The 24,540-nt window shown below is 49.1% G+C and overlaps 1 protein-coding gene across 4 annotated transcripts in view; it reads right to left on the reverse strand.

The window, feature by feature from the left end:
• Nucleotides 1–24,540, reverse strand: part of KIRREL3 (kirre like nephrin family adhesion molecule 3) — a 689,345-nt gene that overhangs the window by 176,042 nt on the left and 488,763 nt on the right. For 3 of the 4 annotated variants that reach the window (XM_065570446.1, XM_065570445.1, XM_005294677.5), the window contains one exon: nt 7,297–7,454. In XM_065570446.1, coding sequence (XP_065426518.1) covers nt 7,297–7,454 — 158 coding nt within the window. Of the gene's footprint in view, nt 1–7,296; nt 7,455–16,099; nt 16,236–24,540 lie in introns of those variants that run through there. The other variant, XM_065570447.1, reaches the window with a different exon arrangement.

Raw genomic sequence — 24,540 nt, forward strand, 5'->3', positions numbered from 1 at the left:
AGCATAAAGTCACCAATCGCTGCAATGCATTGCACTGTGCAAACTGCAATTCTGCCTCCAGTGAAGTTTGCTTAGAGCGAAGGAAAGAAGAAAGCAGTGTGATCTGGTGCTTGGAGCAGAGGGCCAGTGGTCAAACCCATCCCAGGAATAACATCATTCAAGTCAGAATCAGGCCTGAGGACTCCTGGGATCTATTTTTGGGTCTCCCTGGGGCTCACTCTGTAGCCTTTGGAGAATCAGCCCTTTGTGAATCCATCTCTGAATTTCTACAGGGGGGAAATCACACCACCTCACTAGCCAGCAAGAGAACTAATGCTTGTGTTAATCATTATTACTGAGGTTGCTTTCATTCTGAACCTCTAATATGGGCTAATCAGACAGGTAATGCATGTCATGAGAGAGAATATTAAAAAGCCATTAATGAGCTGCCTTGTGAGTGCTGCAGTGGACGATGTGTTCGGAAAGGGTTGAAGCCACCAGCAGCGGTGGCACTCCCGTGCCACGCCCCTGGGTGTAAATCGGAACCACTCTGATTTGCTAGTGTTACACACCCACTTTGCACTGGTGCAAATAGTGACCCAAGCTGCAGGGCAATGGAGGATCAAGCTCTGTATCTAGCTCTACGCCCTGGCATGGCACAAGGCGTACCTGTGGCTTTCCTTTCTCCTTGCCCTCCTCTGGCACTGTATAAGGAGTGATAATGTATAACCTTCCTCTTGATCACCCCCAAGAAGCAGGTGAGGCCATCAGAGGAGCTAGTGAGGCAGCTGATGACGCTCCACTCCAATGCTGCTGTTATCCCATGTCGCACACAGGCCCAACCTTCAGATCTGCCCGTTCGTGGGCAGGGAGGAAGGTCTTTGTGAAAGGAACTTGGCGTAGCGAGTGGAAATCTCCTGCTGGGTGGATCCGATTTACAGCCCTCCAGCAGCATTGCCAACCAAACCGTTCAAAAATCACGAGTCAGGCCTCCAGAAAATCGTGCGATTGATGTAAAAATCAGGAGGTTTGACAAAAATAATAAACGTTCAGTTCTTTTATTTGCCTTCTGGATTCTGAACCTTTAGAATACACTTACGTCATGGTTTCAAGCCTTTGCAACCGGGAATGCTAGAAACCTGACTCCAGGAGCTGGGGCCTTAAGAAAAACACCAAATATCACAAGACTTGTAATAAAATCATGAGAGCTGGTGACATTGCCACAGGGCTGAAGGCACCACCTGGCCCTATCTGGCATGGAAAGACCCTTGCATGATGCATCCCCAGTACAACAGTCCTCTTCCCCCAAGACCTTCCATGCCAGCTGCTTAAGATGCACTGGGAGTCTCAGCATCTTATTTGAAATGGGGCCGCACTTTGTATGCAGCGTGAGCGCTTGGGCTTTGGAATTAATACAAACACAAACACAGACATATTTGAAAAAGGGTTGATATTCCTTCCCTGCCACAGCAATTGGCGGGTCTGAAATGGAGAGGGCTTAACTCTCTCTTCCCCAGCACTGGGACTGACCCAGCCCATGGCGGAGAAGAAGATTTGGAGCGATTGCAATTAGTTACAAACGATTACATGTTAATGGCCTAGATTTTAATTAATTTCACCCAAATTGGTGCAGAGCGAGGTCAGTTCTTTCAGGTTTTAATTAGCGCCGGCTGTCGCGTGGCATCCTGGGAAGCGGGGGCAGGAAGGGGCAGCTGTGGGTTTGATTTTGTTTTTTGCTCAGTCCGGGTGGCACGTTGCAAGAGGGAGAGTGAAGCAGCGCTAACCCGGGGACTCATATTACCATGGGGGCTGGACGAGGATGTGTAGGGAGTTATGGGGATCTTGGATTTGTCCTTGCTCAGATGCATATGTTGCTGGCAGGTTAACCCTTCACAGCTGTGGTGCACAACAGCCTGCTTGCTCCTTGCCGGAGACTGCTGCCGGCAGGGGAAATGAAATGTCTCAGGATTTGGGTGCAATAAAGCAGGAATCCTTCTGAGACACTGCAGGCAAATCAGATGGCAGCTAGGGACAGAAAGGTCATAATCCCGATGCAAATCAGATGCTGCCTTCTCCAGTAGCCGCCAGATGGCCTGCGGGGCCAGGCTGGCTCATCTGGGGGGAGCTACAGGTAAGGATGGAGGCAGCTGGGCACAGGGGAGACATCTCCCTAGGGGCTGCAATCGGATGATGGTTCACGGGTCTCGCAAATTTGTTTTCCATCCGGCCAACGCTCCCTGGAGCTGCCCAAGAGCTTCCAAACAACCCCTGTCTGTCACACACCTGTAAACCTCGCCTTCCCAGTGCCCTTCCAGGCAGGTACATCTCTCCCCTCCCCCTCCAGGGCTGGTCGGTTTAGGCTCTGGTTGGTTTCTTACAGAAATACCCTCAAATACACACACTTCGCTCCATCTTCCCACAGTATTCTTGCCAGCAAGTTAAAAAAAATGGGCTGGATGAATGGACTATAAGGTGGATAGAAAGCTGGCTAGAAGGTTGGGCTCAACAGGTAGTGATCAATGGCTCCATGTCTAGTTGACAGCCGGTATCAAGCGGAGTGCCCCAAGGGTCGGTCCTGGGGCTGGTTTTGTTCAATATCTTCATTAATGATCTGGAGGATGGCGTGGACTGCACCCTCAGCAAGTTTGGGAGGAGTGGTAGATACGCTGGAGGGTAGGGATAGGATACAGAGGGACCTAGACAAACTAGAGGATTGGGCAAAAAGAAATCTGATGAGGTTCAACAAGGACAAGTGCAGAGTCGTGCACTTAGGACAGAATAATCCCATGCACTGCTACAGACTAGGGACTGAATGGCTAGGCAGCAGTTCTGCAGAAAAGGACCTGGGGATTACAGTGGATGAGAAGCTGGATATGAGTCAACAGTGCGCCCTTGTTGCGAAGAAGACTAATGGCATTTTGGGCTGTATAAGTAGGGGCATTGCCAGCAGATTGAGGGACGTGATCATTACCCTCTATTTGACATTAGTGAGGCCTCATCTGGAGTACTGTGTCCAGTTTTGGGCCCCACACTACAAGAAGGATGTGGAAATATTGGAATGAGTCCAGCGGAGGGCAACAAAAATGATTAGAGGGCTGGAGACCATGACTTATGAGGAGAGGCTGAGGGAACTGAGATTGTTTAGTCTGCAGAAGAAAAGAATGAGGGGGGGATTTGATAGCTGCTTTCAACTACCTGAAAGGGGGTTCCAAAGAGGATGGATCCAGACTGTTCTCAGCGGTACCAGATGACAGAACAAGGAGTAATGGTCTCAAGTTGCAGTGGGGGAGGTTTAGGTTGGATATTAGGAAAAACTTTTTCACTAGGAGGGTGGTGGAGCACTGGAATGGGTTACCTAGGGAGGTGGTGGAATCCCCTTCCTTAGAGGTTTTTAAGGTCAGGCTTGACAAAGCCCTGGCTGGGATGATTTAGTTGGGGTTGGTCCTGCTTTGAGCAAGGGATTGGCCTAGATGACCTCCTGAGGTCCCTTCCAACCCTGATATTCTATGATCTCTCTCAGGTTTACATGGGACATCTCCTTGTGGTATCTAAGCCCTGCTTTCACCACCAGCATTGGACACCTCTCCCCACCTCATCTAGATCTCTGTAGCATCCCCGCTACCTCAGCTTGCATGGCAGGCTGTTCTCTCCCACAGACTGCACGCTGGCTGTGAACCCTGACAGCATCGCCTGACATTGCTGCCTTCCCGCTCGTCTGAGACTCTCTGCTTGTGTCGGGGCGAGGTCCACCACTACCATCCTGACAGGCCGTGCCCCAGCGCACAGTCCAGAACTGGCCCTCTGGTGACTGTCCTCACTATCCCTACCGAGATCCCAAGAGACTCCAGTAGAATCATTCCCCTGATCTGGTTTCTCCTGGCCTTGGTTGGGTTGCCCTGCAGGACAGTTGGGCTCCAGGACCCAAAGGAGTTCACCACTCCCATGGCCCAGGCAACGCCTTGCCTTGCTGCTGACACTGCCCTCTGTGATGGAATTTAGTGGGTCATGGACCCCTTGGCTTTTGGCTCCTTGTTACCTGTTGCTAGAGCCAGTGTCTTGTATTGGCCTGGGAGCCATCACTTTGGGCAAGACAGTGACTAGGGGGATGATGGAGAGAAGGAAGCAGCAGAACCAGCTTCTCAGGGGACCCCAGACACCATGGCATGTTCTACATCCCAGCTGTTTCCTAGGAAGGGCAGCAGTGACAGTTCTGTGACCAGACAGCAAGGGTGAAAAATCGGGACAGAGGGTGGGGTGGGGTAATAGGAGCCTATATAAGAAAAAGACCCAAAAATCAGGACTGTCCCTATAAAATCGGGACATCTGGTCACGCTACTGCCTGGACTCTAAGATCCATTCTGGAATGGCTCCCTGCTCTAGGCCACATTGTCAGGTGATGTCGCAGTAGTGCTGACTCTGTAGCAGAGCTGGGTGAATTTTTTTTCAGCAAATAGTAAACTCACTGAAAAATGCATTTTTTGAGATACTGAAACAATCTGCAAATTCGTGTTGAATTTGGCAATTTGTTTTGGCCAAAAACAAAATTATTTTTTCCCCTGAGGAAAAGTCATAAGAGTTCAGGTCAACCATTTTGAAACAAAACGTTTTGACTTTTCATTTAGAAATGTAGCTATACTTATTTTTTCACCTTGGACTTGCTCCAACCAGCCAAAAAGGCATGTGTGTCTATCTACTCCCCTCATCAAGATGGAGGAAGGCTATAGGAGGGGCGTCGACAATCAACCTGCAGCTTCTGTATGTCTGAAGCATCAGTCCCATCTATCAAGTTTTTTGCCTTAAAGCTCTGGCCACTGCAAAAAAACAATAACTATACCTCGGGGATTTCATCAAGAATTCATTCCTCGATGGTCATCTGATGCAACCAGACTATACCAGGAATCTAAATCCACCAAGAACAAGCAGGTTATTGAAAAAGTAGAGCTCTTCTAGATCAAACCAGGCAAGAGCGATGGAAAGAAACTTTCCAAATTGTATTTCACAAAGCCCAGTCTCAAAGCCTAGCAAACTATTACAAGATTGAGGGAAGATTCTAGTTGGGACAAGAGTTACACCCAGTTACAGCACGCTCTATTGCATCCCAACTGGTGGCCAATGGCAGAGCACATAATCAAGACAAAGTCTTCAGCTATGCATTTGAAATGGTGGCTGCTGTGAGATGGCAGGTTCTGAGCATGGACCTGAACCTGATGGCTCCTTTTACTGATCAAGAGCATCGTGACTTCAGGCCAGATCCCACTGAAATCAATGGACAGGGCCCCAAACCCCAGATTTGTCCTTCCACACAATCACGCCACTGGGATGCAAGAGCTTTTTCCTAGAGAATAGGCATGAGCAAATTCAGCTGGAAATCAGCTTTGTCTAGGGAGCTAGAAGGACTTTAAAAACGGGCTTATAATGGAAAAAGAATTGTTTTGTAGGCTTAACTGTGGAGTCATTACTGGTGCGCCACAATGAAGTGAAACAGTAAAATAAATAGTAAAATAATTTGGTCTCGGGAGAAGAGATACCTATAGGTATAGGCAGCACGGTGATCCCTGAGGCGACTCCTGAATTGCACCAGGGTTGAGTTTGGCTCTGTACCTTTCCAACGCAGAGGAAATATAAGAACCATAGGAGGCCAATGCGGCTGCACTCGGAGCTTTTCAGCTATCTAAAAACCAAAAGGGATACATGCAAGAAATGGAAGGAGGGGCATGTCTGCAAGGAAGCATACATGGGAATAGCGAAAGAATGTGGGGACAAAAATCAGGAAAGCCAAGGCAAAGAACTGCCAAGGAATGTTAGAGACAACAGGAAGGGGTTGTACAAATATATGTCAGACAAAAAGAGAAAGATCAAGGATGGTGTGGGTCTGCCGCTCAATGCAGAACGTGAGCTGGGAACAGAAGAGGATAGGAAGGCAGAGCTGCTCAATGCCTACTTTGCTTTAGTCTTCTCACAAAAAACAACACGTGACTGGATGACTAGCGAAGTTACCACAGACCACAGCCTTGGATGGGTTAGACACAATAAATCCTGCAGCTTGGCAGGGGGTTAGACCAGATAACCTGTGCGGTCCCTTCTGACCCCTTGATTCTATATTAATGCAGTAAAAGCTGTTCAAACATATGAGCCATGTTTCAGAACCAAGTTGCACGAACACTGAGCACTTTCCTACATCTTCAAGTCATTTTAACTAATACAAACCATCCCCACACAGAGCTGTAGGTATTTATGGTCACCCCATTTTAGAGATCAGGAACCTGGGACTAGGTGCCACAAACTACCCCGTGGAACAAAGGACAGAGCTGAAAGTAGAACCCCACACCTCTGGGCTCCTGGAGCTGCATTCAGCCACCTGGAACCACCTTTTCTCTGTTTCACTTCTTAGTGAAATTTTGTCAATCCAAGCGTACAGTAATTCCAAGCCACAGCTCACAGTGTCACCAGCATAACTGCTAAGAGAGGAACCTTTTGTTCTCCGCTTGCCAAAGTTTGCTGCTGAACTTGTTCAATTTGATGTGCTATTCAGGCCACAAGAGATACAATCCCCTTCCCTCCCGAGAGACTCATTTCCTCCAAATTGCCCTGCCAACCAGCTTCTTATCATCACTGAGAGAGAGATTTGTTCTAGCCAGTTTGGACCCAGAACCTGCCACTCCTGTGGCCAGTTCTGGCCTCAGGGCTGCATCAGAGAGAGGTTGTGTTCCGATAGGTGGCGACCTTCCACTGGCGCATTTGCACTTCCCTAAGGACAACTCAGGCTGAAATCGATGGGAGTTAGGCGCCTGTATAGCTTTGGGGATTGGGCCACTGTGCTTTTAGATACCTGGTGAGGAGCACATCGAATGGATGACCTGCTCAGCACTGCTGAGAGGCAGAGCACGGAGCTCTCTGGGCTGGAGGTAGCCAATAAGTCAAATTCAGAGCTGAGCCCACCCTCGACTGTTGCAGCTTCTTACACCCTTCTGACAGCTGCTTTTCTTGCCCCACTCCTCCCCACTGGCCCCTTGGCAGGGCAGTTGCGTTCACTCCAGCAAGCCATGTTCAGAGATGACATGTAAGGTCACACGTTAATAATTGGGTAAGTCTAAGTCAGCCTAAGGGCAGAGCACAGAGAAACTTGGGGCCAGATCATCTGCTGGTGTAAGTCAACACAGCACCACGGAGTCAATGGGGGTATGCCAATTGACACCAGGTGAGGCTATGGCCCTGATGCATAAGAAGAGCCACAGTTCCACTCTGGACACCTCTGCGAGGCGAGCAAAAGAGCAGTTCCACGTCCCCAGCACCCTCCCAAACTCCACCCCGCCTGACCTTGGAGTAGGTGGCTCCGTTTATCACTTCTCCATTCCGCATCCAGATGATGGAGGCTGCTGGTTTGGCATTGTCGGCATGGCAGGTCAGGTTCAGGGGATCCCCAGCTCTCAGGCTAATGACCGGGCCCCCAGTAATTACTGGGTCATCTGGAGGAACTGCAAAGAAATCAGACAGGAGAAAGAATGCAGTTTATAAGCTTCAGCCAAGCTACCCTTTGCTTGCAAAGTCTGTGCCTGCAGACTGTCAGCACCGGCAGACTGATATTTAAGAGGCATAGACAAAGGAGACAAGGGATAAGTTTTAAGTGGAGATTTGAAATGAGATGAAGAATTGATTGCATGGTGAGATGCAAGAAAGCGTGAGTTAGCAGAGGAGAAGGCTCTCATACAAAACAGGAGCCAGAAGGAAAGAGGCTGGGATGAAGGCAACACAGAAAGGAGGGAGACAGAGATAAAACAAGAAAGAATGACAAAGGTCTATGAGGTTGCTTGGATAAGTCCATGACCTTATGCTACAAAACAAAAGCAGCACATGCACTTTCAGTCTAACAAGAAAGGAGAGAGCACAGTGTGTGCTTCTCCTCGGTAACAGTCTGCAACAACTCTGAGAACAAAATGGCTGCTAACCTCTGCCTGCAGAAAGAGTTCTTAGAAATTGAAAGGGCAGCACACAGAAAACAAAGACATACCACTTCCAGAACTAGACATACCACACTCAGGTGACTTCTAAACGCATGAAGGGCAGTTTAGAAGCATGACCTAGAAAGAACAAGATGTGAGACCCGAAGGACTGGCCACTGAAAACCCAGCGCTGTGCTGGCAAATGTGGAGTCTTTTCCCCCTTAACTTATCTTTAAAAGCCTGATTAATGCCCAGCCTGCAGGAAGGGGGTGGGAAGGGAGGGACGGGGTTGCAGAGCACCTGATGCTGTGGGGATCTGGGGCTTGGTGAGTGTATGCAGTAACGGTGTCTAGTTTTTATATAAATGAATATTTTAACTTCCCAGAGAGTTCTATCCTGGAAGCTTGAGGTCTTCGCAGCCAAACAGAGAGGGAGGCATGTGCTTGGAAATGGCTAATATGTTAACTGTTAAAGGTTTACGGAGGCTCATCCACTTGAAATTTGGAATAACAGCTGTGTGATCTCAGGGAAGAGATGGCTATTTGCACCTGAGATTGGTTTGCTAGATCACAATGGGTCTGGGGTACTTGCAGGAGTTTAAGCGGTCACGAGGGGATTTGGCAGAGAAGAGGGGCTGTGTTGAAACCTTTATTAACAACCGTGCCTCAAATGGCTCAAAATGCTGGAACCAACACCAACATGTTTTCCCCATTTATTTATTTATGATATTGCTGACTGCACTCACCTAGTGAGACACACAACGCTCATTTTATGAGGGCCCCAGGGAAAGAACTGTCATGCAATCTAGCGTACTGCATTCAAGAGCGATACGAGTGAAGCAATGCAAGGTGCTCGGTCTAATAGAACAGACAAGAGCAGCGAGCAGACACAATTTCAGTCCATTTTACACACTGACAAGGAGAAATGACTTCTTATAATCAGACTATGGGACAAATTCATCCCTAGCTGCAAATTCACTGCAGTCAGTGGAGATGGGCCAGAAATTCATCTGGCCCAACATTTCTGTCTGAGCAGGGATGAGATCCTCAGTTGATATGGTATGAATCAATGTTACTTTGTCAAAGTCAATGGAACTACATCAATTTACACCCATTGAGGATCGGGTCCACAGGAGTTCATACCAGCTGTCTAAGACTGTGTCCCCCTAGCCTCCAGTGCCAGTACACAGAGTAACTTTTCTCATGGCACAAAATTAAGATCGCTTCACACTTCTGGGTGTTTATACTTCACTCAGCGCCATGGGGCTAATCTGGATGTGGATTTTAAGCACTGCAAAGTATGTGGTGAGTGTTCAGAACTGGTGTTTTGGTTCAGCCCATTAGAGTGATGGACAGGGGGTCTGCAAAATTCATCTCTACATTCAGATTTCAAATGCCCCACAGATTGAGAGGGCTGGAATATGGGGATTTGGTTATAGACTGGTTATAGCAAGAAGTATGTTCTATCTAAAGCACCCGAAGGCCTCCATTAACCTAGTACTCAAGTACCTCACAGTCTTCTATGTATGTCTCCTCACATGCCCCTGTGAGACAGGGAAGTGCTGTTATCCCTGTTTACAGGTGGGAAACTGAGGCACAGAGTGACTAAGTGACTTGACAAAGGTCAAACAGGAAGTTTGCACCAGATCAGGAACTTGAACGCAGCTTGCCAAGTTCTAGGCTGCTGCCCTAACTCCTGGGACATCCTTCCTTTCTGCAAACTAACATGCTGCACTGGGGTATGGGGAGGCAGGGGTGTATAAAGTGATTTGCACTGGCTCCTCCTCAGCCAGAAACTTGTCAAATAGCCTCCACACAGATCGCCAGACATCATGGTCCCAATCTGACAGTGGCGTGAGCAGGCGCAATTCCCATAAACATCAACGAGGGGCACAGCCATTTGTGCCAGGACTGAGGTGGGTCCTGTGCCATCCTAAAGACATTCCCCTATGTGCAGAAAGCTGCTAGGAGAATGGGGCTTATAGCGTAAGCAGCTGTAGATCACACAGCATGGCTGGACTAATCAAAACAAAATTTACATCATGCTGGCAAATGAATTTCAGGCGGGGAAGTGGATGCAGGCAGCACTGAGCAGAGTCCAATCACGGGGAAGGGGAGTGGTACTGTATTTATGGTTTCTCTGTCACTTTAATGTGACAAAGTTACTGCTGCCTCTTCTCTGCCTCTCGTTACGCGTCGGGTTGCCAGGTCCCACACAGCCAGAAGGAGACGCCCTCATTTGGCATTCATTTGAAGGGTTTTCTTCAAGCATCTCCCTCTGAAGAAAGATTTTGCTGTGGGTGTCAAGGAGACGTTTCAGATCTCAGCCTTCCTTTGAAATTCCCATCAATCAAGCTGTCATAGCCTGACAGCCTGCTACGAGGGGTGCCTCTCATTAGGGGCCCCAGCCTAGCTCTGTATCACACACAACAGGGATTCGTCCATTTCTGGAGCTGGGAATCCTCTCTGAGCATAGATGGAAACTGGGCAGAGGCAGACAGGGGGCAGCTGGAGGTTGTTCCCATCTGCTGGGGCTGCAGTGACACGAGCGTCATGGGGCTCAGGCCAGCTCTGCATCTCCCAACAAACACCACCAGCACATTGGCACTAATTGGAGATTTCAGCCCAGAGGTCAAGAACTGAATGGGCCATCGACCCTGAACTGCCCTCTCTCTCGCGTGTGTGGGGGTGAGATAGCGTTTTACGGCTTTCAGCTCAGGTATTGGGTGCATCGACCAGGTGCGCCATGTCCTGGACCTGCTCTGGGGAGATAACCAGAGTTCTTTGCTCTCCACGGCTGCTAATCCAGCACTTTTGCCCAGCTCCAAACTGACATCTAGCAGGGCTTATTGGAAAGGCGGCTCATGCCACAAAGAGCACTGAATGCCCTCTCATTGCAAATGGATCCCACTATATTTCAGATGGCACTTGGATTTGGCTTGAAGTCCCTTATGACAGGCAGAGCTTGAGGATGGGAGCGTGTGCGTGGTGGGGGTGGGGAGGGTTGTGCTGTTCCCTGGGCCCAAGTAGAAGATTTATTTAGAACAAAACAGAAAGGTGCTCAGATGCCCCGGTGATGGCAGATCCATCAATAGACAGACAGGAAAGGGAGTCATCGCCTCACCCAGGCAGATGACTGGAGGGAAGGTGGGACGTAAGATTCCTTCTCCACTGGACAGGCAGAGTGCACGGTGAATGCCATCCCCACCTCCATGCCTTGGGGAGCAGATGCTGTTGCAGGGAAGCTGCTCAGTTACACAGGGGAGCTCACTGTGCTGGGGGGGGGGGTAGCTATGACCCACTCTGGGAGCTAGTGGGCACCAGTTGAACAATGTGACCGCGAACGTTTGAAGCGGACTGAGCCCTGTCTGGCACCCACACGGGCGTCTCTGCTTCGGCGCCTGGGGTTCCTGTACGTTTGGGCTGAGAAGAAGGTACTCAGCAGTCTTTGCTGGCTTCTCTACCACGGGGCTAAGGTCCCCAACATGCTCCCCAACACCTCAGAATTGGTTACTGTGGCCAAGTTGCTCCTGCCAACACGCCCCTCCTGTCTGGCTGTGGCATGGCAGCAACTTTTGCCTCAGTTTCCGCCCCCCCCCCCCCTCCCCACTGTTCTTTAGCCAATTCCAGGCATAGGAGTGTCCTGGCCCTCCAGCCGGATAACTTCATAGAATCCTGTCCCTTCCAGGGCCACAAAGTCCTTTAACAAACGACAACAGAATACTCAAAACAACTGAACCTTCAGCCCAGTCGAGCTCAGCCAGCCGCCCTTGCTCACCGGCACACCTCAGCCGCTATGGTTTGTCCCCATGCCTAGCCCCAGTCTCCTGTGCTTCCCACAACCCCACTGTCTAGGTTGGCACTCTCCTCACCCAGGGGTTCAGACAGGCTGCTGCTCAGCAGGGTGCCTGCTTCTGGTCAGGCTCTCGTTACAGCTCACGCTGGCCTGGCCGGCCATAGCCTGTCTGCTCCTCTCCCCTTTCTTCTTCCAGGCTGCTTCAGACAGGGCTCTCCACCCCACTCTCCTTCAGGTCTCCCCTTTCCGGCTGGGCTCACCCAGCTCTTTATGGAAATCCCCAGCTGAGTCTAATAACTACGTTAAGCCTTAAAGCAGAGGTGGGCAAACTACGACCCGCGGGCCCATTCTGCCCGGCCCCTGAGCTCCTGGCCCGGGAGGCTAACCCCCGGCCCCTCCCCCGCTGTCCCCCTTCCCACGCAGCCTCATCTCCCTGCGCCACAGGCGCAATGCTCTGAGCTGCGATCTCCTGGGGTAGCGCAGCTGCAGAGTCCAGCCTGCCCTGGTGCTCTGTGCCACGCGGTGCATGGCTGGCTCCAGCTAGGCAGCGTGGTTGCCTGTCCTGGTGCAGCCATGCTGCCAGCCACCGGTGCTCCAGGCAGACCAGTAAGGGGACAGGGAATAGTGGAGGGGGGTTGGATAGAGGGCAGGGTGGTGGTCAGGGGCCGGGGGTGTGGATAGGGGTGGGGGCAGTCAGAGGGTGGGGAACAGGGTGGTTGGATGGGGCAGGGTCCCGAGGGGGGGGGTCAGTCAGGAAGGAGAGTGGCGGTTGGATGGGGTGGCGGGGGGCAGTCAGGGGACAGGGAGAAGGGGTGTTTGGATGGGGCGGGGGTTGGGGCAGTCAAGAAGGGTGGGGTTGGATGGGGCGGCAGGGAGCAGTTAGGGGTAGGAGGTCTGGGGCGGTTAGGGGACAGACAGCAGGGCGGGTGGATGGGGCAGGGGTGCCAGGGGGCCATCAGGGGTGAGAAGTGTGGGGGGGGTCAGATAGGGGGCAGGGGCCAGGCCATGCCTGGCTGTTTGGGGGAAGGCACAGCCTCCCCTAACCAGCCCTCCATACAATTTCTGAAATCCGATGCGGCCCTCAGGCCAAAAAGTTTGCCCACCCCTGCCTTAAAGGCTAACCAGCCTGAGACAGTTACACACACACACATGCACACACACAATTCTGCATACAGACTGTGAATACGCACCACATTACACACACACACCTTATGTCTGCAGATTGGACTAGGCCATCAGAGCCACATACCTGAACTATCCCAAATTTCAACCAGCACCTCTTGGGGTTTAGGGCGGCTCATTGGCAAAGTTCCAAACTGGCTCCCTATTCAAACGGATGCCAAGTTTAGGGGCTCTGGGGTTTAGGTTTGAACTACCTCTCCTTACTATTCGTGCCTCTCATTCTACAGGGATCCACATTCTCCAGCTATTCGTAGGAGAGATTCCAGGCGTGTGCGGAGACATACAGTACCATAGAAATGGGACCGCATGGGATTGAGACTGTACATGAACAATCCCTGTGTGGTCACTTGCTCTCGCTGTGGATCATACAGGGAATGTGCTGAGATCTCGCGGAGATTCATGGAACACACAAACAGCCCAAAGACAGGTTTTCTTCCAGGGGGAGGAAACAAGGACTTAGAAATCACCAGCAATTTAAATTACAGCAACAATCCTCTCCCCTAACTGGAACAATAATAGTAATAAATAAATAATAATAATCATTTAACTCTTCTGTAGCAGCTTTCAGGTGAGGATTTCAAAGGGTCTGACGTGCTGTAATGAATTTGGACTTACAAAAGTTACAAAATGTCTATTAAAGTTTACAAAAGTGTCATTCCTCCTTTTATAGATGGGAAAGCGGATGGCTGGCCTTGAGTGGGCAGCAGGATTCATGGCTGAGGGCTAAAATGTAAGCAGTGAGGGAACTTTTGCAGTGGAAAGGCAGATGCCAAGTGAATGTAGGCACCTACAGGGTTAGCTGAAGCCAGGCAGGAGTTTTGTGGCTCACGGTGGTGCCGCGCACAGGGACTTAGATGCCTAAATCTAAAGTTTAGGTACCCAAATTGCTTTGTGGATCACATCCATGATTCCTCACCTGTACAGATCAGGGGATGCTTTATATGTAGCTGTGACTTTCTGTGGCTCCCATCATCCTAAAAAGCTGTGCAGTGAAGGAGACATCTGAGGCATTTTTAGGCAAGGAGGTTTCCTCTAGTCTGTTCTTCTGGAACAGAAAATAACCCCTCTTTCCTATAGGAAGCTTGCAGGGTGAAATGGGGGACCGGTCACATGCAGACACTTAATATTCCCCATTGATGTCTGTACAAAGCCAATCCTGGGAGATGAAATTGAAAACTTTTTAGCAACCTTGTGTTCTAATCATATTCTCTCCACGCGGCCCATCCTGTCTCTGAGCTGCCTGACAAAAGGACCTAGGTCATTGGGGGGTGGGGGGGGAGGAAGAGGAGAAAAACACACCTAAGCATGGAACGGCTTTTCTCCCACATACTGTAAGTACCTTGTTTTCTAACCTATTGTTCTGCTCCTGCTTCAGTCTATTGGATTAGCAGTGAGTCACAGGGAGCTGATAAGGAGATAAGAAGCACAGTGAAAAAGAGAGAGAGAGAATGGGTCCTGATTACATCTTCCCAAATAAGCGGTTATCATCCCCCGGTTATTCATGTAGCCATGAATTATTGATTGGCTCCCGGCTCATTAACCGGGAGATCTGGTTGGGGAGGGGCAGACCTGATGAATAGAAATCAGCAGTGGCTCTCAACATCTGTAACTTTTATGAAATGAGGAAGGACTCATTACTTTGCCATTCAAACTCCGGCACAGAAAAGAGAGCGAGAAGCCTTTAAGACAGAGCCGTGATCCATTATTCATCCATTGCACTCCCAAGATTTGGTTATTATTATAAGACACCACTATAGAATTTGTTCTCCTAATTTTTAATCATGGAGAGGGTGGAAGTATGAGCCTTTTGTGATGAACTTGGAGATAAAAATAGGAAGGGGTTGGGTTTTTTGGCAGCAAGGGGAATGGAATTAACTATTAAGGGTCTGAAAAAATTAAAAAACAAAAATGAAAAGGACGTGTCACAGGATGACTTTGTGACCTACTGCTGGCTGAGCTGGAATACTCTGCACCTACACAAATGCGGATGTTTACATTTAGACATGTATTCACACGCATGCACCTACTGACACACATATGCATGAATACACGAGCCTGGGTACGTATGTGCACACACACAAGTGCATGCACAGACATACACCTGCACACACATGCATATACATACATGCTCTTGCATACACAGAAGCACATGCACAACATACATGCAAACCCATACATACAGAGGTGCAGACATAATACCCTCACAGAAATGCACAATTATGGAGTGAGTGTGGCATTCTACTGAACATCACTGAGCTCCTGTAAAGAGACATCCCCTTTGTGCAGGACACATGGCCTTTTAGGGCTTCAGGAGTGTAAAGGGCCCAGCCCTGGGTGGTGCTGTACTGTACTCCAGAGCTTAGCCTGCATCACTGCCCCGATGCTGCAGTTATACTGCACTGATTCTCAAGCTAGCACTGATCTAGCTGTAGCAATGCTAATTCAAGTGTATCTACACATGCTGCAATCACATATCCTGAATAGAATGTCCTAAGAACCCTCGCTCAGTATCATCCCTCCTCTTGGGTAGATTTGAGGTAACTGTGCAGAGACACAACACGGCTATTGTTACTCAAGTTAGCTCTGAGGCTAGCTCGGGTATGTCTATCAAAGCTGCAATCACATCCCTTGCCTGCAGTGTAGGCAGACCGTCAATGTGAATTACCACCAAGGGGAACAATATGCCCCTGACCGAAAGGAACAGGGGCAACTTGTGAAAGCAGCCAAGGATCTCCATGGTCTGCAGAGCCAGGGAGAAGAAAGAGCAAGCTTTGGAGAGTCACATTTTAAGACACATCTGAAGAAATGACTAAAAAGGAAATGCATATTGTACAGGGACCATGCTTTTGGCACCATCATAAATTAGCTGATTAGTTAGAGGTCTTCCTGCTTGGACCCCAGCCCTGCAAACTCTTGCACATGTGAGTTGGCAATGGGGCTACATGCATATGTACAGTTACCCAGACCCATAAATGTTTGCCAGATCAGGACTGAATTAGTATCCCACATGTAACAGGGCTGGCCACCACCCAAACATCTGCTAGTGGCCAGGGGTGCTTCTGCTGTGCCCTGGGCCTGTTTTCCCCTTCACCAAACTCCACAGTCCTTCTTTGGGGCTGGCTTTTTATTAAATTAACAAAGTTCTCAAGCAAACATAGACATAACCTTCCACCCCAGCTTCACTTAGACAGAATCCCTCCTACCTGAGAGACTGTTCTTTCCTCAGGGACCAGTGCAGGAGGCCCTGTTCTCCTACAGCTTCGCTGCTCCAGCCCCCAGCTGCTGCCTGAGAGCACCTGATTCAACCCAGGTGCAGCTCATCCTGTACTCAGGGCTGGCTCAGCTCCCCCCGCCTGTTACACCCAGCCAAGTGCTGGGACACAGGGCTGCTAGAGAAGCCATCCTTTATACACCCCTGCCATCCTTTGAACAAGACATAATGTCCCTGAACATTCTTGGCCACTAACTAGCAAGTCGCTGCTGCAATCAGAGATGTCCTTAATTATTATCAATATTTCTCTGAATAGCAGAGTTCCCTGGGGAGAAGCCAGCTCCTGAAAGTGGAGAGAGAAAAACAACCACCTCCCTCTAATTAATTCTGATTGCCTTTTTTTTTTGCATCACATTATTTATCAATTTGTGCAACATGCCTTTTCTTTTGAAAAAAGTATTAACGGAATCATCCCAGATGCTCGCTAATGGGAAGAGGCCGCATGGCTGCTGGAGTGGAAATGTACAAATATATCAGCCTCTGTGGATTTCAAGGAGTAAATATATATATCTAAACAGATAAAGTGAGACTTTGAGCAAGCATCTCTGGAGGCCCTATTGGCATGGAAAGGGCTGAAGATATGCTCCCAGGACAAAGATTCATTGGTAGGCGGGGGTGGTTCTGAAGGGGAGTGGGATGTTCAGTGCTCTGAGACTTACGAGGTCAGAGTATTTGAAATTTGTGGGAATTATTATTATTAGCACAATGACAATGGCACCTAGAGACCTCAATTGAGATCAGAGCCCCACACATGGTGTAAAAGACAGCTTCTGTCCCATAGAGCTTCCTATCTAAATAGACGAGACAGGCAAAAAGTAGGAGGGGAAACAGAGGCACAAAGACTTGCCCAAGGTCCCACTAGACAACACACTGTCTCCCTGAGAACACAGTTGGTCTCTGGCTACATATGGAAACATCCACAAATCCTGATGGCTCTCTGCTCTTTAGCACAGACAATTCTCTGGTCAAAAATTTGCCTAGGGAAGCGAGCTGGCTACAATTCTCCTGTTTATGCATAGTCTGGGAGCAGAAACTTGTGAATTAGGTGCTCACCACGCACCAGGAGCATGTCCAAGTCCAAGTCCAAGTCCTTGTACAACCCATATGCTGAAAATTACCCAGCTAAACTCTTCCTAAAACCTTATGAGCAACACATGCATCTAACATAGGGCCAGGTTTGATACCATGCTTCGAGTGTCAGCTCTTTACAGGCAGGGACCATCTTTGTATTGTGTGTTTGTACAGCGCCTAGCATAGCGGGGTCGTGGGCCACGACTGGGCTTCTAGGTGCTATCACAATACAGATAATCAATAATAGCATTGCTCCTATGGTATAGCACCTTTCTGATTGATTTCTATGGCACTGCTTGTGCAGTGAGGCGCTACTGAGTGTGAGTACAAGTATTACCACCTGCTCCTTTGGAACTGCCAGGCTGGATCAGACCCCCTAATCCAGTATCCTGTCTCCAAGTCGGGGGTCAGTCCCGGATGCTTCAGAGAAAGTGCAAGAAACCCCATAGTGCTAACTAAAAAGGGGCTCATTTTGAATGAATCTTGCCAGCTCCACCCTCTCTCCCCGAGTATCTCAAGTACTGCTAGGCAGAACCAGGATTTGGGAGCTCTGCTCTGGCCCCGGCGATGTGCTTGTGTATTCACATAGCGCACTGTGCGCTTGTCAACGAGGCATGTTTGTCTCCCGAAGACAAGTCAAGTTTATGAAGGCCTCCTAGTACACTTGCTCTGGGTGATTGTTTTCACGTGCCCCCCTGCTCTGCATACAATCGCTTGCTGTGTTAAAGTCTTTGCAATAGCGTCTCTGCAAGGAGCATTCTCCAGTATGAACCAATCTAATCTACTGCACGTGCATCCCGGTGCATTTTGGGACCAGGCTTGCCTGACGTCAAACTACTTTTGAAAAGCTGGGATTTTAAACCGCAGGCTGTACCGTCTCCTCCTCCCCTCCGGGGGAAGGTGCTGCATAGCTTGGAAGGAAGCAGCCACTTGTTCTCTGCTTGGGATCAAGTATAAACATGACTGTTGGGGTGAATTCCACAATAAGCTCAGTGTTAATAACAACTTTAACGGAACAAAGAATTAATTAGCTAATGTACCTTTTTTCTGTGATCCACGCACACATACACACAGCATGGGGCTGGCACATCCTATTCACTGCCTAGTAACTGCACAGGTCTGACTTTGCTTTGAAGCTAACAGCTGTTACTCCTATTAACATAACGAGGGGCTAGGCAAGTGCATTAAAAGAGGAGGAGGGGATGCTCATTTTGAGCCATCTCTGGAAACCACAACCACAGCGTACAGGTTATGGTTACCTGCGACCTAAGGAATTGTAGAAGTCTGAGGTCAGATGACTCATCCAAATAGCACAAAATAGGGAAAGGGGAATGCAAGCAGGTACCGACCAGGGACAGGATCAGCATGTCTGCTGTCAGCTCCGACAGGAGACAGCTCCCTTCCGGAAGAGCTGACCCCTATAGATTATGGGGGTCTGATTTAAAACTCGCAGCACTGGTCAACGCCCGGTGTTCAAAACTCAAGAGTCCGGACACCCAAAATGACGAGAATGTAAAAATACTGCATTGGGAATTCTTTTTGACGGCTGGGTTCTGCACCTTTAGGGTTCATGGTTTCCAGCATTTCTCCAGAACCCCGAGGGATAGAAGCAGCACACTTTTCTGTGTAACAAAAGCTGAGATTCTGATGTACCCGAGCGACGCCAGGGTCACGAGCTGTTATGAACAGCACGAAATATTGCAAGACTCACAGTAAAACTGTGAGAGTTGGCAATCCTGAATTCTGAGTTGGGGTTAACAATAGGTTGCACTTCTACAGAACCTTCTGTCTGAGTATCTCAATAATCAAGCAGTCCCTCTCCTCTCTCCCCACCTCCAGCAGGAATCCAGGACAACAATGAGAGTGGGTGTATCACCCAAGGCAGGCCATACAGGGAGTCAGTTGCCCAGGAGTCCTGATTTCCAGACCCCCGCTAAAGCCAATAACATTCCCCACAGTCACACGGTAGGTTCAGTGCTGTTTGGGGGATTTTGCTCATTGGACAGGTCTGCTTCAGTGTCTGGCTCTGTGTCTGCACACACAGTAAGAAGCAGCAAATCTTCTGCAGGTGCTTACAAGACAGTTCCTTTAAGGTCAAGTGATCCCATGCATATACTGAAGTTAACCCTCCTGAGATCGGATTGAAGAGACCCATTGCACTGACATATCGGAATGGCTCACAGAAAACAGAGAGGCAGCCCCCTTTCCAGACCTCCCAACAGTCCTGGGTTTCATGGGACTGTCCCCTTTGACCCACACAATACCCTGTACTGCTTGAAGTGGTTCCTGTCCCATGGGGCTTGGCTAGGCTCGGCTCCCCGCTCCGGGCATTGCAACCTGGCTCCTGGCACTCAGGGTTGCAACACCACTCACTCAAAGTTGACCTGACTGTCTGCTCATTAGGGAGCATGGAGCAGAGCCCAGCCAGCCCTGTAGGTCAGTGAGTGAGGGGTGGGCTCGCTCTGCATCCCCCCAGGCCTCCTAGCCTATGGGTGCAGGACCCAGCCTGCTTAAGCCACTTGAAATGTTGGGAGGCGTGCCCTCCTCACAAGCACAGGCTCCCACTGCTTCAGATAGAGGAGAAAGGCAATTAGCACTGTAAGGCCTAAGACCCACAGCTGTGTAGTTTCTATTCCCTCCAGCAGAGGGCAGCAGCACACATTACTCACATCACTGCAATACCTGGTTCCAGTAGAACCGAAGGCCACCGAGAAACAGTTTGTAAACTAACAGCCTGATTTTCATCTGCCTCCCTTCTTGGTGAACTATTGCTCTGCAGGAGTCACTGAGCGGAGCTTGTCAGAAATCAAAAGATGAATTTAAATATCCTCCTGTGCCCCTTCTCCCCCCACATAACACGGAAGGTAACAAGTGCCAGCCCACTCTGGGCGCTGCACACCTCCAATGGCCGCCGTGGTTTCAAGGCAGGTATTGGCACCGCTTAACCCTGTGCAGCCCCCGTCTTTGCACTGCTAATCCCTCCCGGCGCTTCCCAAACGGGTGTCAGCCTCACAACTGCGTGGTGGGAGCTCGCTGGGACAGCTGCCTTGCAGCTCGTTCGTTTGGAAGATGAATATAAAATGTAGCACATAAAGACTAAAACGATATATTATTCCTCTCCAAGCTCCCCACGCAGCAAACCAGTCCTGGCCTTTGTACCAGATCCCATTGCAATGCCACATTATGCAAATGCAATCTGGACTGCCCAATGAATTAGACCTGCTGTATCGCCTTTGCCCTGTTTCTTAATGCTAAGGACTGGGTGAGTTTGAACTTTGCAGTGTTGGTTGTTGGGACCTCTGAATTTTACACACTTAGCAACGCGGTAAAGAACTGAAAGGACAATAGGTTATTTTGTAAGACAAAAGTAGTATGGAAGCACTTCCTATTTACATAGGAAGTGCTTGGGGTTCACTTAACTGATGTGTAACAGCACGGGAACTGCATGATCCTTGCAGCCTAAACAATAACAATAGGTGAACAAGTTGGACTGCCACTCAGGTCTCTTGTTGATAAGTAGTGCAGTCCATGGGCCTCGTCAGTCAATGTCAATGTGCGTTTTGGCTGAATAAGGGCAGCAGGATTGGACCTAACACCAGCCCCCTGCCATCACAGGACATTCCTCTTGCCAGACCCATCTGATTCTCCTCTGCATGAAGAGTTGTTGTAGCTGGGTGCTCCACAGCTGCATCTGCTAAGTTCTGCAACCTCCCCCGAAGGAACAGGGGTTGAGGCTGGCCACAGCCTGAGAAGTGCAGGGCAGCTGCTGCTGCCCTCAGAAAGCCGTGTGGCTGCTGTCGACTGGAGAAGAAACAGACGCGAGCAAACAGCACAGCCTGGGGGAAACACGCTAAAAAATAAATCAAAAGGAACGAGGAGATAGAGAAAAATAGCGCTGACAGTTTACATAGTGCATCTCTTTCTTGGCCCTATTTCCAGCTTTTCTGTGAGGGTGAGCATGTGTAGGTAGGTCAGCAAAAATGATGTCGCACTTCCATCACTAGAGGGCGTAAGGAAACGTCACACAGCACTGAGAGTGGGGCTTGCTGAGATGCTGTTGGAAAGAGAATTCTTTCCTGCCTGCCTGTCGGAAGAGGGACAGCACTTGATCAATTCAGAACCCAATATGAAAATCTCAATCAATCCATCTATCTATCTAGCCAGTGAGATAGACAGAGAGAGGGAGAGGAGCTGGTTGGGAAGTGATTTTTTCCCCCACATAAAAATTTTAACAAAAACTACATTTTTCATCTTTCTCAAAAATGTCATCACATTTTTTTGTTTAAAAAAAAAACTGGAATAAAGCCACCAATTTCTTTTTTTTTTTACAAGGAAGGAGGGTTTTTTTTTTTTTTTTTTAACATTTCCATTTCATTGAAAAGCCAGTTATTGTTGAAAAAAGGTTTTGGGAAAAAATGTCTAGTATTCCCAATAGATAGATAGATGGTACACATGCTGATAGCTAGTTAATGATTTCTTATTTGGAATATTATCTCTGCAAACAAAAGAGCAAGAAACTTAACCCCAGAAAATTTCTGGAGCTGCCAGATACTAGCTCAGTCAAGCCCTGAGCTGATCTCTGTCAGGTGGATCAGAAAAACGTTACCCCAACCCCTGCCTTAGGTCTTGTGAGAACCTTCTGAAAAAGCCCCGAGCCTGTTAAACCCTCCCCGCAGCATGAGGCTTTGTGCCTGGCCGAATTCTGTTTTGTTTGTGTGTGAGATGCCCTCAGACTGGATCTCTTTAAACTTCAGGGTACTGGCAGCTATTAATGAGAGAGGTCAGCGTCTGACTCTCGGTGACTATAACTGATGGCTCCAGTTCTGGCTGTCAAGAAGGTGAGGAGAGAACTAACTAGATCTGGCAAGGATGGAGAGAGAGTAAACAAGAAAAAGCCGTGTATACAGTCCCATCCCCATAGCCACTGAGCACCCCACAAGCGTTAATGAATGTAGTCGCATAAATAGCCCCATTTTACAGAGGAGAAACTGAGGCACAGAGTAACTAAGTGATAGCCCACGGTCACACAGGGAGTGCGTGGCAGAGCTGGGAATTGAACGGAAATCCTCTGAAGCCCAGTCCAGTGTCTTGCCTGCAAGACCATATGTCCCCTGAAGCTGCACTGCTCTGATTACTGAGATACTACCTCCCAAAACTGCTGTGCTCCGGAGCCAGGGAAGGGGGACTCACTTAGAACTGACGGGTAGGCCAGATCTGGGGCTGTGGTACAGGCACGTCATGGAGCTAGGATCAAACTGTAAGTTCAGATCCTGAGCTGGACTCCCAGGCAGCAGTCCGTCCCGTGACTTTCCAGGACAGGCCTGGTTTCAAGGGAGCCTTCTGGTGTGATGCTGATAGAAGACAACCCGGTGCATTAGGCAGTCTGGCAGCTATCAATCATTACAGGCTGTGTGTGTTCAGCTGTCTCAGTAAAGAATCCCTTCTGCATTCATCAGAAATCCCGTTTTTCCTGCTACAGGGAACGCTATGGGCTTGAATGCTAACTTATAGCTTGGGCCCATCTAGGCTGCAAATGGTTGGACTTGAACCAATGGCCAAGTAGGGAGAAAGGCCACTGTAGCGACCATCAACACCTGGAGCCACCCCCTCTCAGCCTTATCCTTGAGAAGGGGGGAGCAATTTGCGATAACAGCGATATCTATATAAAATAGAGTGACAGCCCCTCCCGGTAAGCAGGGCTCCTGGTTGCAGACTGACAGATCAGAGAATGCAAAAAGGAAAAGAAAAATGGAATTCATTATTTTTTCCATATGTCAAACATTTTCAAACTGTTTTAAAAATATAAAGAAGAAAAGAAAAAGGTTTATTATTTTTCACCGGAACAAAAAGGAAGATCTCAAATGAATCCTCCTTTCCAGCCCTCGCTCCAACAGCTGCTGCTCCTGGGAGTCACTTTTAGATCTCCTCTCTGCTGGCAGGTTGGGAGAGCTTCTGCATATTCTAATGAGACTCGAAGGACAAAGAGCCCCATCAGTGCCACTTAGCCCATCCCTCCCTGCTCACATATTGTTGCTTCAAGGTCTCATTTGCTGCTTGCCGGGATGCAACTAATTAGCTTGCACATCCACGGAACAAAATACAATTGAAAATAAATGCACACATGCAATACTATTTCCATGCACTTTGGGTGGAGCTGATGCCACCGCTGTGGGGCTTGGCTTGATAGACTAATGGTCATTCTCCAGTTTGCACTGAAGGGACAGATCAGTCCGTGATCACAGGCTCTGGTTGCTTTAATGCAAAGCACATCACACACTTCTGTCCGCAGGAATGGGGGAGAGGTGGTAGTGTGGTTGAGTGGATAGGGAGAGCTTCGTAGTCAGCTAGAATTAAGTTCCAGTACTGATTCTTATATTGTTGCACTGAGTGATCGTGTCCAAGTCATTCAAGCTTGGTGCCTCAGTTTCCTCATCTGTAAAAGGTTGGTGATGACAATTACGCATCTTTGTAAAGGGCTTGGCGAGCTGTAGATTGGAACTGCCCTGGAGATTGGGAGGTGCCCAGATATTACATTAACAGAGGCCACCTAACTACGGAGGATGGATAGATGTGTCGTTGATCTGACAAAACCCAGTAACTAAGCTATATATGCTTGAGCGCCATTTACTAGCATCTTATGTAGTAACTATTTACATACATACCCACACAGAGCACCCCGTAACAGCAGGTACTGCACATTGTGAGAGACAGGGGACCCTGCCAGATTGTGGTTCAGTGACTCCTGTGTTCCTGATGGGGCTTCCTATGATACCCCAGTTCCTCCTGCAAGAAAGGGGAACCAAGATCTGCTGGCTGGAAATGATCTTCGCTGTAATCCTGTCCACAGTTCATTTAAAGTCAGTTGGAAAGACTCTTCCCTCTTCTGCGGACACTCTCATGAGGATGGAACACATGGCCCTTCAGCCATCGCTAGGGACGAGGTGCCTTCAGGAAAGATGGAGGAAAAGGCAGGATGGAAGTTCATGCTGCAACATGCAGCGCTGACTAACCAGCTGTTTTCCATGCACGGGGACATGTCGAGTGGAGCTGCCTAGCTCTCCCCCACCCTCCCTGGCCACGACCTCCAAACCCTCAGGAAGAGGCACTGGCAGGGTAAAAGGGCAAGCGCTGGTTATGCAGTGTTAGGCATGCTGGGCCTCTATGCATCCTCTGACCTCATTCTGCAGGGTTCCTGCTGCTTCATTTTGCAAAGCACAAGGGGACCGTGTGGCTCTAATTCAGCAGATATCCTTTCACTGTTATTGTCCCAGCTCCGTCCCCTCCCTGCAACCTGTGCTGATG

Source organism: Chrysemys picta, chromosome 16 (genome assembly GCF_011386835.1).
Source record: "Chrysemys picta bellii isolate R12L10 chromosome 16, ASM1138683v2, whole genome shotgun sequence".
Classification (NCBI taxonomy): Eukaryota; Metazoa; Chordata; order Testudines; family Emydidae; genus Chrysemys; species Chrysemys picta.